This window comes from Oncorhynchus tshawytscha, linkage group LG22 (genome assembly GCF_018296145.1).
Source record: "Oncorhynchus tshawytscha isolate Ot180627B linkage group LG22, Otsh_v2.0, whole genome shotgun sequence".
NCBI classification, from domain to species: Eukaryota; Metazoa; Chordata; class Actinopteri; order Salmoniformes; family Salmonidae; genus Oncorhynchus; species Oncorhynchus tshawytscha.
Window position 1 is genome coordinate 18,357,991 of NC_056450.1, and position 19,981 is coordinate 18,377,971.

A 19,981-nucleotide genomic window follows, 5' to 3' on the forward strand; every position below is an offset into this window, starting at 1 on the left:
GCAACACTCTTCAATTGAAATGGCGGGAAACAAACAAAAGTGCTGACATCTCTCCATAAAACTGATCAGAAATTATATCAGAAATGATTTAACCAAGATGGCGTAGCAGTCAGACGTGTCTTTGTCTTATCCCGTGTAAATAGTCGTTATTTTCCCCTGTATTTATTTTTATTTCACTTTCTATCTATGAACTAAATATACTTTCCTGCAACCCGCCCCACCCAATGTGGGATGAATCTGCTATTTTTATTCCTTATAACTGGAACCTCCAGGAGCGAGCCAGCTTACTAGCTATCAGTATTTGTTAACTACGGCTAGTGGTCTTCACATTAAGCTCGGACACCAGCCAGCTTTAGCTCGGCAATACCTGCCAGTCTGCACAGCGTGATATCACCCCAGAGCATGTTGGACTGCTTCTCTCTACCACATCACCGGATTCCTGCCTCAATTGCTGGACCAATACACCGGCTCATCTCAGCTAGTTAGCTGCAATCGAGTGGCTTCTGTTAGCTAATGCCTCTGTCCTGATGAAAGCACCAGTTAGCCTTGAGCTAGGCCCATATACCAGCTAGCTTCTTAGCCTACAATGCCTCTTTTGCCAATTGTCCCGGACCCTTTATTGTCGACACAGAGCCCCGCCGTCGTAATCGTCCGCTGTGGTTTCAACAGGCTTTTCAGTTGCGATGTCACTGAAGAACCGGCTCACTAGCTTTCTGAACGCCGTGTCTCCCGCTCGCCTAGCATAGTAGTGACTACCGAATTGCTCCCCGACTCACCCATTGCTACTCATTGGAGCCTATGATCACTCGGCTACACAGCTGATGCCTGCTGGTCTGTTCATTAACACTGTACCTCATTTGGTTTATCTGTTGGCCACAGCCTCAAACTCAGGTCCGGTATGTGCCCAACTGACCCTCTCAGCCCGTTCATCGCCATTTACCCGTTGTTTTAGCTCTCCCGACCAACACCTGTGGTTGCCTTATTGCCTATCTCTAATGTCTGTCTTGTCGACTGCTGTTTCGGTTAGTTGTTTTATTTCACTGTAGAGCCCCCAGTCCTGCTCAACATGCCTTAGATAGCTCTTTTGTCCCACCCCCCCATGCAGAGACCTCACCTGGCTTAACTGGTGCCCCCAGAGACGCAACCGCTCATCGTCACTCAATGCCTAGGTTTACTTCCACTGTACTCCTATCCAACCATACCCTAGTCTGTACATTATGCCATGAATCTTTTCTACCACACCCAGAAATCTGCTCCTTTATTCTCTGTCCCAACGCACTAGATGACCAGTTCTTATAGCCTTTAGCCATACCCTTATCCTACTAATCCTCTGTTCCTCTGGCGATGTAGAGGTTAACCCAGGCCCTGTAGCCCCCAGTCCTACACCTATTCCCCAGGCGCACTCATTTGACTTCTGTAACCATAAAAGCCATGGTTTCATGCATGTTAACATCAGAAGCCTCCTCTCTAAGTTTTTATTTTTTATTTTCTGCTTTTGCACATTCCGCCAACGCTGATGTCCTAGCCTTGTCTGAATCCTGGCTTAGAAAGGCCACCAAAAATTCTGAATTCTCCATCCCCAACTACAACATTTTCCGGGACGATAGTAACTCTACCCCCTTTGGCAGTTCTAAGACAGAGCTCTGCAGACGATCCAGGTCTGTGCCCAAACAGTTCCAGCTTCTACTTTTAAAAATCCACATTTCCGTAATAAGTAAGTCTCTCACTGTTGCCGTTTTGTTATAGACCCCCCCCATCTAGCTTCAGAGTTCGTACTGTTAGGTGACCTAAACTGGGATATGCTTAACACCCCGGCTGTCCTACAATCTAAGCTAGATGCCCTCAATCTCTCACAAATGATCAAGGAACCTACAAGGTACAACCCCAAATCTGTAAACATGGGCACCCTCATAGATATCCTGACCAACTTGCCCTATAAATACACCTCTTCTGTCTTCAACCAGGATCTCAGCGATCACTGCCTCATTGCCTGCGTCGGTAATGGTCCGTGGTCAAATGACCACCCTTCATCACTGCCAAACGCTCCCAAAAATACTTCAGCGAGCAGTCCTTTCTAATTGACCTGACCCGGCTATCCTGGAAGGATATTGACCTCACCCCGTCAGTCGAGGATGCCTGGCTATTCTTTAAAAGTGCTTTCCTCCCCATCTTAAATAAGCATCCCCCATTCAAAAAAATGTAGAACAGATTCAACCCCTGTTTGACTCCTTGACTGCCCTTGACCAGCACAAAAACATCCTGTGGCGTACTGCATTAGCATCGAATAGCCCCCGCGATATGCAACTTTTCAGGGAAGTCTGGAACCAGTATACACAGTCAAGAAAGCAAAGGCTAGCTTTATCAAACAGAAATTTGCATCCTGTAGCACAAATTCCCAAGTAAGTCCATTGAGTATTAGATCACCCCCTCCCAGCTGCCCACTGCACTGAGGCTAGGAAACGCTGTCACCACTGACTTTAAAACTGCGATAATTAAGAATTTCAAAAGCACTTTTCTACAGCCTGCCATGCTTTCCTCCTGGCTACCCCTACCAACAGCTCTGCAGCCTCCGTAGCAACCTGCTCAACCCCCCCACTTCTCCTTCACCCAAATCCAGATAGCTGATGTTCTGAAAGAGCTGCAAAATCTGGACGCCTACTTATCAGTTGGGTTAGAAAATTTGGACCCTCTCTTTAAAAAATTATCAGCTGCAATTGTTGCAACCCCTATTACTAGCCTGTTCAACCTCTTTTGTTTTGTCTGAGATCTATAAAGACTGGAAAGCTGTTGCGGTCATCCCCTTCTTCAAAGGGGGTGACACTCTAGACCCAAACTGTTACAGACCTATATCCATCCTGCCCTGCCTTTCTAAAGTCTTCGAAAGCCAAGTTAACAAACAGATCACTGACCATTTTGAATCCCACAGTACCTTCTCCGTTATGCAATCTGGTTTCCGATCTGGTCATGGGTGCACCTCAGCCACGCTCAAGGTACTAAACGATATCATAACTGCCATCGATAAAAGACAGTATTGTGCAGCTGTCTTCATCGACCTGGCCAAGGCTTTCGACTCTGTCAAACACCACATTCTTATTGGCAGACTCGACAGCCTTTGTTTCTCGAATGACTGCCTCGCCTGGTTCACCAACTACTTCTCAGAGTTCAGTGTGTCATCGTAGTGCCAGTTGTCCGGACCACTGGCAGTCTCTATGGGGGTGCCACAGAGTTCAATTCTTGTGCCGACTCGCTTCTCTGTATATATTAATGATGTCGCTCTTGACTTTAAGGGCAAAATTGTCTATAGGAAGTATCTGATTTTTCCAAGACTGAAATACCTAGTTTGCATACCCATTCCTACCTTAGCATTTACTGGTAGATATCATAAATTAGTACTTCTCATCCTACCCCTTCTGCTGTCGGTTTTCGCTCCACGCAAGAACCAGCTGCTTGAGAGCTGAGCAGGCTCTCTTCCTGACAGATTATTTATAGGTTAAATGTGTGCAGCGCACGTGTGATAAATAATTAACATAACGAATAACTTCAGTAATCCATTTTTAAAAAATGCATTATTACAAACGGGCCATTGGTGGAGATGAGGCCTGACAGACACCGACCAGGCATTCCCATGCCGTTGTTGCCTATTCAGAAAGTTGGTTGATTTTTGGTCAGTTGCTGTTTTGAATAAATCATGATAAAATAATGGAAACCAAAAATGAACGTGACCAGAAAAAATATCACTGGCACCCTTGCGACCAATTAGAAATGTGTGCCGCACTGCCAAGTCAAGCGGTTGCAAATGCGACTATTTTTGTTGAAGTATCAAACCCTGTGTGCTGCTTTTGCGTTAACAGACCATCAGTCAGACGCTTTGTTTCTGAGGGTGTCCTTTTACTGAAGGAGGGAGCAACACTAGGCCAATACCAAATAAAAGTGAGGTAATGATTTTCGGAACTGCCCCTCTCGTTCTTTTCCCCATATGGACTTGGTTGTTGTATTTCCTCCCTCAGTCGGTAACATGTGGGAGAGACTTCCTGGCTGAGGAATACAGAGTGAGATACCTCCAGCTCCACCCTGGACTGGAGGGACAATGTAGCTGTGTGTGCTTTGCCAATTATCTCCATAAGGCCTTGTTTACACTTCCGTTCGATAGAGGTGGTGTACCAGATTTTGAGATTCGATAATTCAGCTTGACTGTGAAAAAATATTTTGTACTGTGACATGTTAAGATTTTAAATATGATGGATAAATCTGATTTAATGCTTCTGTTATAATTCTCAGTGATGGGGAACTTTGGCTCAGTGGCAGGCAGCAGTGTTAGCCCCCAGGCCCTGTGGTCAGATCCACCTGTGTGTGTAGTTTGGGGCCTGGATTTGTAGAGCAGATGGCAGCTTTCCCTGCAGGTACCACCCACACTGTAGACTACTGCTGGCTCTGGCTGTGTGGGAGGTATTTTCCTGCTATACTAATCAAGTGTTGTAAGTGCAGTGAGTGGGTCTTGAATTAGTGGTGTTAATGTGCCCCCCCCCCTCCACTTTTCCTCTTCCCAGTTCTCCTATAAATCTGCATGTTGGCGTCTCGACTCGCTCGCACTTGCTGTTAGTTCCTAGAACAGGCTGTAGATTTGTGGCTTTTTTTTAATTTAACAGATGTAAGGAGCGATGGATGAGTAATTTCCTCCGTTACACTTGAGCCTGTTTTCTACGTTACACGTGAGCCTGTTTTCTGCTTTTTTGTCATTAATTGACACCATGGTTGCATGGTGGAAGGGGGATTATTTTGGGGGTAATTTTGTATTAGTGAAGCTGTGTGGCGGGAGTTTTAGGGCATGTTGAATCCCTGAGTGGCGGTGGTGTGTCTGTCCATACTGGACGTGTGGGATTGGACACGTGACTCCAGGAAAGTTTAATATCAATTGAACTCTGCACACTGAGTGGAAAGGAAAGGGGATTAACCTCGCTGAGATATGTGGGACGTCCCACCTGGCCAACATCCAGTGAAAATGCAGAGCACCAAATTAAAGCTACACTTGTTGTGAATCCAGCCAACGTGTCAGATTTCAAAAATGCTTTACGGCGAAAGCAAACAATGCTATTATCTGAGGACAGCACCTCCGTAAACAAAGAGAAAAGCATATTTCAACCCTGCAAGCCTGACACAAGGCAGAAATAAAAATATTGTTAATGCCTTACCTTTGACGAGCTTCTGTTGGCACTCCAATATGTCCCATAAACATCACAAATGGTCCTTTTTTTCGATTTAATTACGTCGCTATATATCCAAAATGACCATTTATTTGGCGCGTTTGATCCAGAAAAACACTGGTTCCATCTTGCGCAACGTGACTACAAAATATCTCAAAAGTTACCTGTAAGTATTGTCCAAACATTTCAAACTACTTTTGTAATACAACTTCAGGTATTTTTTAACGTATATAATTGAAAAAATGTAAGACTGGATACACTGTTCAATACCGGAGGAAAACAAAGTGGAGTGTGCTTTCAGGTCACGCGCATCTAACAGAGTACACTTCCCTGGAGCCTCATTCTGAACAGTGTTACTACATCATTTCTCAAAGGAAAAACCTCAACCAATTTCTAATGACTGTTGACATCCAGTGGAAGCGATGGGAACTGCAGGAAAGTCGATTAGAATGAAAATCCATTGAAGAGTGACCTCAAAAAATAAAATAAAAAAATCTGAACCGTTTGTCCTCTGGGTTTTGCCTGCCAAATAAGTTCTATTATACTCACAGACATGATTCAAACAGTTTTAGAAACTTCAGTGTTTTCCATCCAAATCTACTGATAATATGCATATCTTAGCTTCTGGGTCTGAGCAGCAGGCCCGTTTACTTTGGACATGCATTTCATCCGGATGTGAAAATACTAGCTCATCAGCATGCTTTCTGAAAAAGCTTTTTGTAAATCCAGATGCCCTGATATTTATAAGTGGGGACAAGATCAATGAGGGCACCATTCAATGTACTTATGCATACAGCAAATAATTATATTTAGAAGAGAAGATTCGTATTTTTTAGTTTGATTGAATCGTTTAGCTAAGCTGTGTGATAACAAAAGATCCTCTAGACTACCACTCCTTCAGTAAACCAGGCAGAGAGAACCGGTTTTTCTGGTTGATCGCCAACGCTGGTGGGGGTTCCTGCTCAGCCCAAGCCGTGTTACAGCTACATACTTAGCTGTCTAGATGGAGGGTGTGATCATAGTGCTCCCACAATCATTACAGTGGTGATACTTAAGGTGATGTTGGGACGGCAGGTACCCTAGTGATTAGAGCATTGGGCCAGTAACTGAAAGGTTGCTAGATCGATTCCCCGAGCTGGCAAGGTAAAAATCTGTCGTTCTGCCCCTGAACAAGGCAGTTAACCCACTGTTCCTAGTCCGTCATTGTAAATAAGAATGTGTTCTTAACTGATTTTCCTAGTAAAATAAAGGTTAAACATGTTTTGCCATCATTACTCTCAGCAACGGTATTGGCAGCAATTGATGGGATTAATTATCCCGGCCTTCACACGGTGTCTGAGTTAGGTGAAAGAATCAGGAGGCAGGAATCTGCTGTGTGTGGTGTGACCCATCCGTCCATGTTTGCGCCGTACTTATGTTTGTTGTATTTGGGTACCCAAATATGACTGTGCCTGAAGCTGCTCTTCTGTCCTCAATGTCCTTCCCAGTGTCTGTTCATTCAGATATGGAGGAAAAACCTAAACCTTCTGACTGTTCCTTGGCGTTGCATAGCTACCCGTTGGACTGACAGTGGCACTAAAAAGTATGTGAACCCTTTGGAATTACCTGAATTTCTGCATAAATTGGTCATAAAATTTGATCTGATATAGACAGTCTGCTTAAACCAATAAAACAAACAATTAAACGTTTTCATGTCTTTATTGAACACAACACATTATTTATTGAACAAAACATTGTGTAGGGTGGAAAAAGTATGACTGGTTGACCCTCCTTTTGGCAGCATTGAACTCAACCCAATGTTTTCTGTAGTTGCGGATCAGACCTGCACAACGGTCAGGAGGAATTTTGGACCGTTCGTCTTTACAAAACTGTTTCAGTTCAGCAATATTCTTAGGATGTCTGGTGTGAACCGCTAAATCGGGTTGAGGTCAGGACTCTGACTGGGCCACTCCAGAATGCTTATTTTCTTCTGCTGAACACACGAGTTCAGGGGCCATTCTGTTGTTGATTTTACTACTGTGTTTTGGGTTGTCCTGTTGCATCACCCATCTTCTGTTGAGCTTCAATTGGCGGACAAATAGCCTTACATTCTCCTGCAAAATGAATTTTAAAAAAGCCCCAAAAAATGATGCTCCCTCCCATACTTTACAGTTGGGATGAGGTTTTGATGTTGGTGTGGTGTGCATTTTTTTTCTCCACACATGGCGTGTTCCAAACAACTCAACCATAGTTCCATCTGTCCACAGAATATTTTGCCAGAAGCGCTGTGTAACATCCAGGTGCTCTTTTGAACTTCAGACGTACAGCAATGTTTTTTTTGGACAGCAGTGCCTTCTTCCGTGGTGTCCTCCCATGAACACCATTCTTGTTGAGTGTTTAATGTAACATAGACTTGTCAGCCGTGATGTTAGAATGTTCCAGAGATTTCTGTGTCTTTAGCTGACACTCTAGGAAACTTCTTAACCTCATTGAGCGTTCTGCGCTGTCCTCTTGCAGTCATCATTGCAGGACGGCCACTCCTAGGGAGCGTAGCAACAGTGCTGAACTTTCTCCATTTTATAGACAATTTGTCATTCCGTGGACTGATGAACATCAAGGCTTTTATAGATCCTTTTGTAACCCTTTCCAGCATTATGCAAGTCAACAATTCTTAATCTTAGGCCTTCTGTGATCTCTTTTGTTCAAGGCATGGTTCACATCAGGCAATGCTTCTTGTGAATAGCAAACTCCAATTTTCTGAAGAAAAAAAAAATTGTATAGGGCTAGGCAGTTTGAACCAACATCTCCAATCATGTCTCATTGATTGGACTCCAGGTTAACTGACTCGACATCAATTTAGCTTTTGGAAAAGTCATTAGCCTAGGGGTTCACATACGTTTTCCAACCACAATGTTTAAATTATGTATTCAATATGACAAGAAAAATACAATTTGTTATTAGTTTAGGCACACTGTGTTGGTCTATTGTTGTGACTAAAATGATCAGATCAAATTTTCTTGACTAATTTATGCAGAAATCCAGGTAATTCCAAAGGGTTCACATTTTCTTGCTACTGATACTGTACTGTTGGCTTCCCCTCCACACAAGATGACCAACTCACCATAGCTCACCTGAGGTTATCTAAGTAGGTCATGTTTTCCCCAATACATAGTAGTCTGAAGTGGACTGATATATGGGTCTTGTTAACCAGGGTTATGTGTTTTTCACGGAGAAAGGGAAAGATCAATCTTACTGCGTCTTATACAGTTGAAGTCGGAAGTTTACGTACAACGTAGCCAAATACATTTAAACTCAGTAAAAATGAATGTCCTAGGTCAGTTAGGATCACCACTTTTTATTTTAAGAATGTGAAATGTCAGAATAATAGTGATTTATTTCAGCTTGTATTACTTTCATCACAATCCCAGTGGGTCAGAAGTTTTCATACACTCAATTAGTATTTGGCAGCATTGCCTTTTTAAATTGTTGAACTTGGGTCAAATGTTTTTGGTAGCCTTCCACAAGCTTCCCACAATAAGTTGGGTGGATTTTGGCCCATTCCTCCTGACAGAGCTGGTGTAACTGAATCAGGTTTCTGGGCCTCCTTGCTCGCACATGTTTTTTCAGTTCTGCCCACACATATTGAGGTCAGGGCTTTGTGATGGTCACTCCAATACCTTGACTTTGTTGTCCTTAAGCCAATGCTTAAGTATGTATGCTTTGGGTCATTGTACATTTGGAAGACCCCTTTGCGACCCAAGCTTTAACTTCCTGACTGATGTCTTGATGTAGCTTCAATATATCCACATAAATTTACTCCTCATGATGCCATCTATTTTGTGAAGTGGACCAGTCCCTCCTGCAGCAAAGCACCCCCACAACATGATGCTGCCACCCCCGTGCTTCAGCTTGGGATGGTGTTCTTCAGCTTGCCTCCCCCTTTTATCCTCCAAACATAACGATGGTCATTATGGCCAAACAGTTCTATTTTTGTTTCATCAGACCAGAGGACATTTCTCCAAAAAGTATGATCTTTGTCCCCATGTGCAGTTGCAAACCGTAGTCTGGCTTTTTTATGCCGGTTTTGGAGCAGTGGCTTCTTCCTTGCTGAGCAGCCTATGTCGATATAGGACTCGTTTTACTGTGGATATAGATACTTCTGTACCGGTTTCCTCCAGCATCTTCACAAGGTCATTTGCTGCTGTTCTGGGATTGATTTGCACTTCTTGCACTAAAGTACGTTCATCTCTAGGAGACAGATCGCGTCTCCTTCCTGAGCGGTTTGACGGCTGCGTGGTCCCATAGTGTTTATACTTGCGTACTATTGTTTGTGCAGATGAACGTGGTACCTTTTTTTAGGCATTTGGAAATTGCTCCCAAGGATGAACCAGACTTGTGGAGGTCTACAACACACAGGTACACCTCCCTATTGACTCAAATTATGTAAATTAGCCTGTCAGAAGCTTCTAAGGCCATGACATTGTTTTCTGGAATTTTCCAAGCTGTTTTAAAGGCACAGTCAACTTAGTGTATGTAAACATTTGACCCACTGGAATTGTGATACAGTGAAATAATCTGTCTGTAAACAATTGTTGGAAAAATGACTTGTCATGCACAAAGTAAATGACCTAACCAACTTGCCAAAACTAGTTTGTTAACAAGAAATGTGTGGAGTGGTTGAAAAATGAGTTTTAATGACACCAACCTAAGTGTATGTAAACTTCCGACTTCTACTCTGTAATGTCAGAAATGAGCACTGAATGCTGCTGATTCCTTCCTGTCTCTTCTCTTTCAGGAAGCTTTTTAGAAGTGAAGTGATGGAATGTAAGTTCTTTGCATCTTTAGTCTGTCTCTCCATTGATAGAAGCTCTGCAGATGTATTGTTTTCAGTTACATTTTAAGCTTTTCATTCCATAAAGCAAGCTTTTCCTCTCCCTTTGCACAGTTTCACTGCATTTGTGAGATTCATCTATTTTTATTCAGTTTATCAATACATAATCAAATCTCTGCACCTCTGCATGCATTCCTCCCCATCTGAAATGGGCTCCGCAGCAATACTCCTGGAAAGAGTAACCTTGTGTCAGTGTTACCCCACCACTCCAGCTCAAAACCGCTAGTCGGGAAAATATGATTGATAGAAAAGTGATTTATGACGAAGCCAAAGTGTCAAATGCCAAGGTCTCCAGAAGACTACTGTGGACATGTAGGACCGCTCAGTTCTCTGGGTCCTCATGCTAACCCAAATGCGCCTACAGGATACAATGTAAATCTTCTATCAATGAAATAACTGCACATGACCAACTCTTTAAATTAAAAAAAAAAATGAATACACTATTTTCATTTGAGTAAGACCTACAGTGCCTTAAAAGTATTCACACCTCTTGACTTTGTTTGTTTTACAGCCTGAATTTAAAATGGATTCATGTGTTTTTGTCATTGGCCTACACACAATACCCCATAATGTAAAAGTGGAATTATGAATTATTTTATACAAATTAGTTAAAAATGAAAGGCTGGAATATCTGAAGTCAATAAGCATTCAACCCCTTTGTTATGGCCAGCCTAAATAAGTTCAGGAGTAAGAATGTGCTTTGTTATGGCCAGCCTAAATAAGTTCAGGAGTAAGAATGTGCTTTGTTATGGCCAGCCTAAATAAGTTCAGGAGTAAGAATGTGCTTTGTTATGGCCAGCCTAAATAAGTTCAGGAGTAAGAATGTGCTTTGTTATGGCCAGCCTAAATAAGTTCAGGAGTAAGAATGTGCTTTGTTATGGCCAGCCTAATAATTTCAGGAGTAAGAATGTGCTTTGTTATGGCCAGCCTAATAATTTCAGGAGTAAGAATGTGCTTTGTTATGGCAAGTACGTCACAAGATGCATGGATTTACTGTGTGCAGCAGTGTTTAACATGCTTTTTGTATGACGACCTCATCTCTGTACACCACACACAGTTATTTGTAAGGTTCTTCAGTCGAGCAGTGCATTTCAAACACCGATTCAACCACAAAAAAACTGGTTTTCCAAGGCCTCGCAAAGAAGGGTCCCTATTGGTAGAAAGAAAAGCCGACATTGAATATCTCTGAGCGTGGTGAAGTTATTACTTACACTTTGTATGGTGTGTCAACACAAAGATATTCATCCTTTCTAACCAATTTGCCAGTAAGGGATTTCACTGAGACCAATGTTGACTTTAAAACAGTTTGAGTTTAATGGCAGTGATGGGAAAACTGAGGATGGATCAACAACATTGTAGTTACTCCACAATACTAACCTAACTGACGGAGTGAAAAGAAGGAATCATGTACAGCAGGTATTCCCAAACTGGGGTAGGGGGTACGTGCGCATTCTTGGCATTTCTTTTCTTCACATTTTCAAACTGTACATTTTATATTTTACAACAGGGCTATACATTTGGGTGAGTTTTTTTTTTCTCTCGCCGGTGTAGCCTCTTTTCCCTGCCAAAAATAAAATGAAACCAAACGCAACAGATACCATTTAATAAGAAGGGGCTCGAAGAGTCTTACTGTATATGGTGAGTGGCTAGAACAGTCAAGCTCCATACTATTGTGGAGGGCTTAATTCTTCCTGCTGCTGCGGATATGGATGGGACAATGCTGGGGGAAGGCCCAAAAAAACTACACAGACAATTCCTTCATCAAACAACACTGTTTCACGATGCGTCAGTGACATGGCAGGAGATGTTTTGAAACAATTACTGCTTTGCATATAAGCCAGTGAATTATGTGTTACAGCTGGATGAGTCAACAGACGTGGCGGGCCTGGCACAGCTCCTGGTATATGTCGGTTATGTTTATGGGGGGGGCAATTAAGGGAGACATCCTCTTCTGGAAACCAGGACAACATGAGGATATTTTTCAAGTACTGGACAGCTTTGTGACATCAAATGGACTTTGGTGGTCAAGATGTGGTGGTATATGTACTGATAGCCCAAAAGCCATGACAGGGAGACACAGTGGAGTGGTAGTGTGCATTCACACTGTAGCATCCAGTGTACCCAAGACACTACAGTGAAAATGGTTAACTTTGTTAAAGCAAGGCCCCTGAACTCGTGTATTTTCTGTATTATGCAATGATATGGGCAGCGACCATGTAACGCTTCTACAACATACAGAAGTGCGCTGGTTATCAAGGGGCAAAGTATTGATACGTTGTTTTGAATTGAGAGACGAGCTTAAAGTTCTCTTTACTGACCATTTTCACTTGTCTGACCGCTTGCATGATGACGAGTTTCTCACACGACTGGCCTATCTGGGTGATGTTTTTTCTCGCCTGAATGATCTGAATCTAGGATTACAGTGACTCTCCAACTATATTTAAATCAAATGTTGTGTCACGTACACATGGTAAGCAGATGTTAATGTGAGGCTATGATTAAGAAGTTGGAGCTCTTTTCTGTCGGCATTAACAAAGACAGCACACAGGTCTTTACATCCATTGTATGATTTTTTTTTTTTTGTGTGCAAATGAACTCAAGCTTACGGATAATGCCAAATGTGATATAGCGAAGCACCTGAGAGAGCTGTGTGCGCAATTACGCAGGCACTTTCCCGAAACGGATAACACAAACAACTGGATTCGTTATCCCTTTCATGCCCTGCCTCCAGTCCACTTACCAATATCTGAACAAGAGAGCCTCATTGAAATTGCAACAAGCGGTTCTGTGAAAATTGTATTTAATCAGACGCCACTGCCAGATTTCTGGATTGGGCTGCGCTCAGAGTATCCTGCCTTGACAAATCACGCTGTTTAGACACTGATGCCCTTTGCAACCACGTACCTATATGAGAGTGGATTCTTGGCCCTCACTAGCATAACTAAATACAGGCACAGACTGTGTGGAGAAAGATTTAAGACTGAGACTCTACAATACAGAGTAATGTGCATCCTTTAAAGCACACCCTTCTCATTAACCTGTGGTTATTTAGTCATCAAAAATTGTGAATAACTCAAGTTTTATATGTAAGATGGCTAAATAAAGAGCAAAATTATTTATTATTATTTGCCCTGGTCCAATAAGAGCTCTTTGTCACTTCCCACAAGCTGGATTGTGACGACAACTCTTCTCATTCTCATGTTTAATAAATGTATTGTTTAGTGTGTGTGGAAGGCTTACAATGATCGTAAAACATTTGAGTCCACTGACCCTGGTTCTAGGGGGATTACACAACTGGAGGTTGAATGTTTTTAAGGGGTACGGGACAAAAAACGTTTGAACCACTGCTATTCAGAATCAAAATATTCCAAAACATGTATCCTGTTTGCAACACGGAACTGACGTAATAATGCAAAAAAATGTGGCAAAGCAATTAACTTTTTGTCCCGAATACCAATACAACTCATTACTGAGTACTACTCTCCATATTTTCAAGAATGGTGGTGTTTGCATCATGTTATGTGTTTAACTTGCAGTCATTAAGAAATGTAGTTTTTCAGGATGAAAAATAAAGGGTATGTGCAGGCAAAATTCTAGAGGAAAACCTTGCTAGTGGCAGGTAGCCTAGTGGTTAAGAGCATTGGGCCGGTAGTCGAAAGGTTGCTGGTTCAAATCCCCGATACAACTTGGTGAGAAATCTCTATGCCCTTGAGCAAGGCACTTAACCCTAATTGCCCCTGTAAGGTGTCTGCTCAATGACTATAATGTAAAAATGTTGTCTGCTTTCCACCAGACGCTGAGATGAATTCTCCTTAACTTAAAACAATAACTTAAAACACATGGCCACATCTAAGCTGGAGATGATTACCACAAAGACTGAGTATGTTCCTGTGAATTGCTGAGTAACAGTTTTGACTGCTTGAAAGTATATGGTGAGACTTAAATGATTGTTTTAGTAATGATCAATAACCAATTTGACAGAGCTTGAAGAATGCTGAAAAGAATAATGGGCAAATATTGTACAATCCAGGTGTACACAGCTCTTGGAGACTTAACCAGAAATACTCACAGCTGTAATCACTGTCAAAGTGATTCTAACATGTATTGACTCTGAGGTGTAAATACTTATGGAAATTAGATTTCTGTATATAATTTTCAATACATTTGCAAAAGATTCCCAAATGTTTGCACTTTGTCATTATGGGGAAAAATAATCAAATTTGGAATTCAGGCTATATCACAACAAAATGTGCAAAATGTCAAGGGGTGTATGAATACTCTCTGAAGGCACTGTAACTAGGCCCCTACATGCAATGTACAGCAGATGGTGCATATCATGCCCTACAAGTCCAATCACATTTATTTATATAGCCCTTCGTACATCAGCTGATATCTCAAAGTGCTGTACAGAAACCCAGCCTAAAACCCCAAACAGCAAGCAATGCAGGTGTAGAAGCACGGTGGCTAGGAAAAACTCCCTAGAAAGGCCAAAACCTAGGAAGAAACCTAGAGCGGAACCAGGCTATGTGGGGTGGCCAGTCCTCTTCTAGCTGTGCCGGGTGGAGATTATAACAGAACATGGCCAAGATGTTCAAATGTTCATAAATGACCAGCATGGTTGAATAATAATAATAAGGCAGAACAGTTGAAACTGGAGCAGCAGCACGGCCAGGTGGACTGGAGACAGCAAGGAGTCATCATGTCAGGTAGTCCTGGGGCATGGTCCTCTGAGAGAGAGAGAGAAAGAAAGAGAGAAGGAGAGAATTAGAGAACGCACACTTAGATTCACACAGGACACCGAATAGGACAGGAGAAGTACTCCAGATATAACAAATTGACCCTAGCCCCCCGACACATACACTACTGCAGCATAAATACTGGAGGCTGAGAGAGGAGGGGTCAGGAGACACTGTGGCCCCATCCGAGGATACCCCCGGACAGGGCCAAACAGGAAGGATATAACCCCACCCACTTTGCCAAAGCACTGCCCCCACACCACTAGAGGGATATCTTCAACCACCAACTTACCATCCTGAGACAAGGCTGAGTATAGCCCACAAAGATCTCCGCCATGGCACAACCCAAGGGGGGGCGCCAACCCAGACAAGATGACCACATCAGTGAATCAACCCACTCAGGTGACACACCCCTTCCAGGGAGAGAGCCCCAGCAAGCCAGTGACTCAGCCCCTGTAATAGGGCTAGAGGCAGAGAATCCCAGTGGAAAGAGGGGAACCGGCCAGGCAGAGACTGCAAGGGCGGTTCGTTGCTCCAGAGCCTTTCCGTTCACCTTCCCACTCCTGGGCCAGACTACACTCAATCATATGACCCACTGAAGAGATGAGTCTTCAGTAAAGACTTAAAGGTTGAGACTGAGTTTGCGTCTCTGACATGGGTAGGCAGACCATTCCATAAAAATGGAGCTCTATAGGAGAAAGCCCTGCCTCCAGCTGTTTGCTTAGAAATTCTAGGGACAATTAGGAGCCCTGCATCTTGTGACCGTAGCGTACGTGTAGGTATGTACAGCAGGACCAAATCAGAGAGATAGGTAGGAGCAAGCCCATGTAATGCTTTGTAGGTTAGCAGTAAAACCAGTTCAAGACTCAAATTGGGTACATTTTGTTATGCTTAATGAAACTCAACCAATTTAGTAATTGTTCAATTATCTACAAAGACGCAATGAAGGGGAATTCTTGAAGGGTAGGTAGCATAAACGTAACATGGATTGCATTAGAATATGCATCAAAAGTCCCAGAACAAAGTTGCACCTCATTTTTCTATTTTTCGAGTTATTACATAAAAAGATCTTTATTCCAAAGAAGTCATATCGGAAACGTTTTTTTCCAGGTGTGATATAATATGGAGGACCCGGCAAGCCAGCCTATTCCCTATAATGCAGGGATCAACTAGATTCAGCCACGGGCCAATGTTTTTGTTTTTTTGTTATTCTTGAGCGTGGTGGTCAGGGGGCCGGAACATAATTAAAAATATTTTGTAGACTGTAAGAATCCCAAAGAGATGTAATATTTGACTAAAACATTAAAATGTCAGACCTTGCTTACATTTGTCTTTTTATTATGCCTGGAAATACTTGACACAGATTTCCCAAATTGAAATCACTTGTTGCTGATTTCCTGGTGTTGAAAATGAAAATTCAACAATTGTATTTATTTTTTTGCTTAAAACCGGTCTGGGGGTCGCCCGTTGGGGAACCATGTTATAATGTAAACTCCAAAAGAAATAACTTCAAATTAAACCAAGTCGTTTGCACTCATGGTTTCAATTGAATTTGCAGCCAACTTTTAATTTATTGTTACAAATCAACTTGCGAGGTTGCTAGCCAGTTAGCCTGCTAATGTTAGCCCTACCAGACTGCTAACATGACATTAGCGCTGCATGAGTCAGCCAGTTGCTGTCAACATCTAGCTTACAGCTACAATAAAATAAACCAACATTTTGAAATATATAACACTATCTAACCAATTATCCAAGAATGTTCGCAATAAGCTGTTAGACTATATGACCAAAAGCTTGTGGAACATCTCATTCCAAAATCATGGGCATTCATTTACAGTTGGTCCCCCCTTTACTGCTACAACATTCTCCACTCTTCTGGGAAGGCTTTCCTCTAGATGTTGGAACATTGATGCGGGGGCTTACATTCAGCCACAAGACCATTTGTGAGGTTGAGCACTGATGTTGGGCAATTAGGCTTGGCTTGCAGTCTGCGTTCCGATTCATCCCAAAGGTGTTTGATGGGGTTAAGGTCAGGGCTATGTGCAGGCCAGTCAATTTTTTCCGCACCGATCTCGACAAACCATTTCTGTATGGACCTCACTTTGCGCATGGGGGCATTGTCATGCTGAAACAGGAAAGTGTCTTCCCCAAACTGTTGACACAAAGTTGGAAGAGCAGAATCATCTAGAATGTCATTGTAGGCTGTAGTGTTAAGATTTCTTGTCATTGCTCGGGCTAGGCTCCTTAGTTCCAATGACAAACATCCCCAGACCATTATACCGCCACCAAACTTTACAGTTGGCACTATGCATTGGGGCAGGTAGCGTTCTCCTGGTATCCACCAAACCCAGATTTGTCTGTCGTACTGCCAGATGGTGAAGCATGATTCATCACTCTAGAGAATGCGTTTCCACTACTCCAGAGTCCAATGGCGGCAAGCTTTACACCACTCCAGCCAACGCTTGGCATTGCACATGGTGATCTTAGGCTTGTGTGCCGCTGCTCGGCTATGGAAACCCATTTCACGAAGCTGACGTTGCTTCCAGAGGCGAGTTTGGAACTCGGTAGTGAGTGTTACAACTGAGGACAGACAGGCTTCAGCAACAACGCTTCAGCACTCAGCGTTTCAATTCTGTGAGCTTGTGTGGCCTACCACTTTGCAGCTGAACCGTTGTTGCTCCTAGACATTTCAACTTCACAATAACAGCACTTACAGTGAAATCGGGGAAGCCCTAGCAGGGCAGAAATCTTACCCCATTGAAGTTGACATTTTTTAAATGGTTAGGGTAGGGTTTAAGTGTAGGGACGTCCCAAGGTTCCCAGATAGCACTAACCCTCTGTAAATAGCGTCAAGCACTCGTCATGGAAATGGCGGTGGTGAAACGTGAATTTGGACCAGTCCCTGACAAGTGACAATCCATACACAAATGTTGCTTCAAAGTGCTATTTTGTAACCTGCTATGTTTTTTTTGTGTCTCTGAAAATATTTAAATGACAGAGCTTGAGGAATACCCTACGCAAAGATCAAATTTAACGCACCATATTTTGCGGCCTTCAATAAAGGGCTGTAGTCAACATTACCACAGAGATGAACGTTTAGCACGGCACTTGCTTTTACATTTTGGCATAGCATCCATGGTTTGCTACGACACCCCACACCCTACCATGACACTTCACGTAACTGTATATAGCCAGTGCACATTTTTGGCACTGTTGAGCTGTCAAACTTCTATCTACTCGGCACTCACCGTAGAAGCACCATCAGTTTGTTTGCAGTAGTTCACTCCTCTTTGACTGTGGTGATGTGCAGTAAGCGAACAATTCATTATTTTTGAACGACTCTCTTTACTGACTCGAGAATCCTAATTAGTTTTTTCTGAGTTACTTGTTCATTTTAGTCGTTTGTCTGACCTGCTGGCGAGCAATGCATTCCGCCAAAAGTTGTTCACAATCCAGTCCAGTTGCGGCCTCTACTAGACCCAGTAATCAACAAATGTACATTGTTTTTAAATTACACTTTTACAAGTGTCAGTCACATGACAGCTCCAATAAGCCCTTTATGGCAGAGATATGTATATAATGATGAGATGGTCATGTCTCCACCTTAACAATGGGAGTCGTTGGCGGGAAGGCAGGCGACAAGTTTATGTCCAAAATATTTGGGGTAGATTTTGGCGTGAATGAAAGCACTAGCTTCTCCTATTCCTCTCTGCTTATGGTGAATGAGAGGCTTGTAGAATCAAATCAAATCAAATTTATTTGTCACATACACATGGTTAGCAGATGTTAATGCGAGTGTAGCGAAATGCTTGTGCTTCTAGTTCCGACAATGCAGTAATAACGAACAAGTAATCTAACTAACAGTTCCAAAAAAAACTGTCTTATACACAGTGTAAGGGGATAAAGAATATGTACATAAGGATATATGAATGAGTGATGGTACAGAGCAGCATAGGCAAGATACAGTAGATGATATCGAGTACAGTATATACATATGAGATGAGTATGTAAACCAAGTGGCATAGTTAAAGTGGCTAGTGATACATGTATTACATAAGGATGCAGTCGATGATATAGAGTACAGTATCTACGTATGCATATGAGATGAATAATGTAGGGTAAGTAACGTTGTTTAAAGTGGCTAGTGATATATTTACATCATTTCCCATCAATTCCCATGATTAAAGTGGCTGGAGTAGAGTCAGTGTCATTGACAGTGTGTTGGCAGTAGCCACTCAATGTTAGTGGTGGCTGTTTAACAGTCTGATGGCCTTGAGATAGAAGCTGTTTTTCAGTCTCTCGGTCCCAGCTTTGATGCACCTGTACTGACCTCGCCTTCTGGATGACAGCGGGGTGAACAGGCAGTGGCTCGGGTGGTTGATGTCCTTGATGATCTTTATGGCCTTCCTGTAGCATCGGGTGGTGTAGGTGTCCTGGAGGGCAGGTAGTTTGCCCCCGGTGATTCGTTGTGCAGACCTCACTACCCTCTGGAGAGCCTTACGGTTGAGGGCGGTGCATTTGCCATACCAGGCGGTGATACAGCCCGCCAGGATGCTCTCGATTGTGCATCTGTAGAAGTTTGAGTGCTTTTGGTGACAAGTCGAATTTCTTCAGCCTCCTGAGGTTGAAGAGGCGCTGCTGCGCCTTCCTCACGATGCTGTCTGTGTGAGTGGACCAATTCAGTTTGTCTGTGATGTGTATGCCGAGGAACTTAAAACTTGCTACCCTCTCCACTACTGTTCCATCGATGTGGATGGGTGGGGTGTTCCCTCTGCTGTTTCCTGAAGTCCACAATCATCTCCTTAGTTTTGTTGACGTTGAGTGTGAGGTTATTTTCCTGACACCACACTCCGAGGGCCCTCACCTCCTCCCTGTAGGCCGTCTCGTCGTTGTTGGTAATCAAGCCTACCACTGTTGTGTCGTCCGCAAACTTGATGATTGAGTTGGAGGCGTGCATGGCCACGCAGTCGTGGGTGAACAGGGAGTACAGGACAGGGCTCAGAACGCACCCTTGTGGGGCCCCAGTGTTGAGGATCAGCGGGGAGGAGATGTTGTTGCCTACCCTCACCACCTGGGGGCGGCCCGTCAGGAAGTCCAGAACCCAGTTGCACAGGGCGGGGTCGAGACCCAGGGTCTCGAGCTTGATGACGAGCTTGGAGGGTACTATGGTGTTG

The 19,981-nt window shown here is 43.1% G+C and overlaps 1 protein-coding gene across 4 annotated transcripts in view; it reads left to right on the forward strand.

Annotated features, from left to right (window-relative positions):
* Positions 1 to 19,981, forward strand: part of LOC112221988 (vitamin D3 receptor A) — a 97,693-nt gene that overhangs the window by 23,993 nt on the left and 53,719 nt on the right. For 3 of the 4 annotated variants that reach the window (XM_042303878.1, XM_024384489.2, XM_042303879.1), the window contains one exon: positions 9,976 to 10,004. The exons of the other annotated variant lie outside the window; for it this stretch is intronic. In XM_042303878.1, the coding sequence (XP_042159812.1) occupies positions 9,976 to 10,004 (29 nt within the window). The remainder of the gene's footprint in view (positions 1 to 9,975; positions 10,005 to 19,981) is intronic. 4 annotated transcript variants of the gene reach the window in all.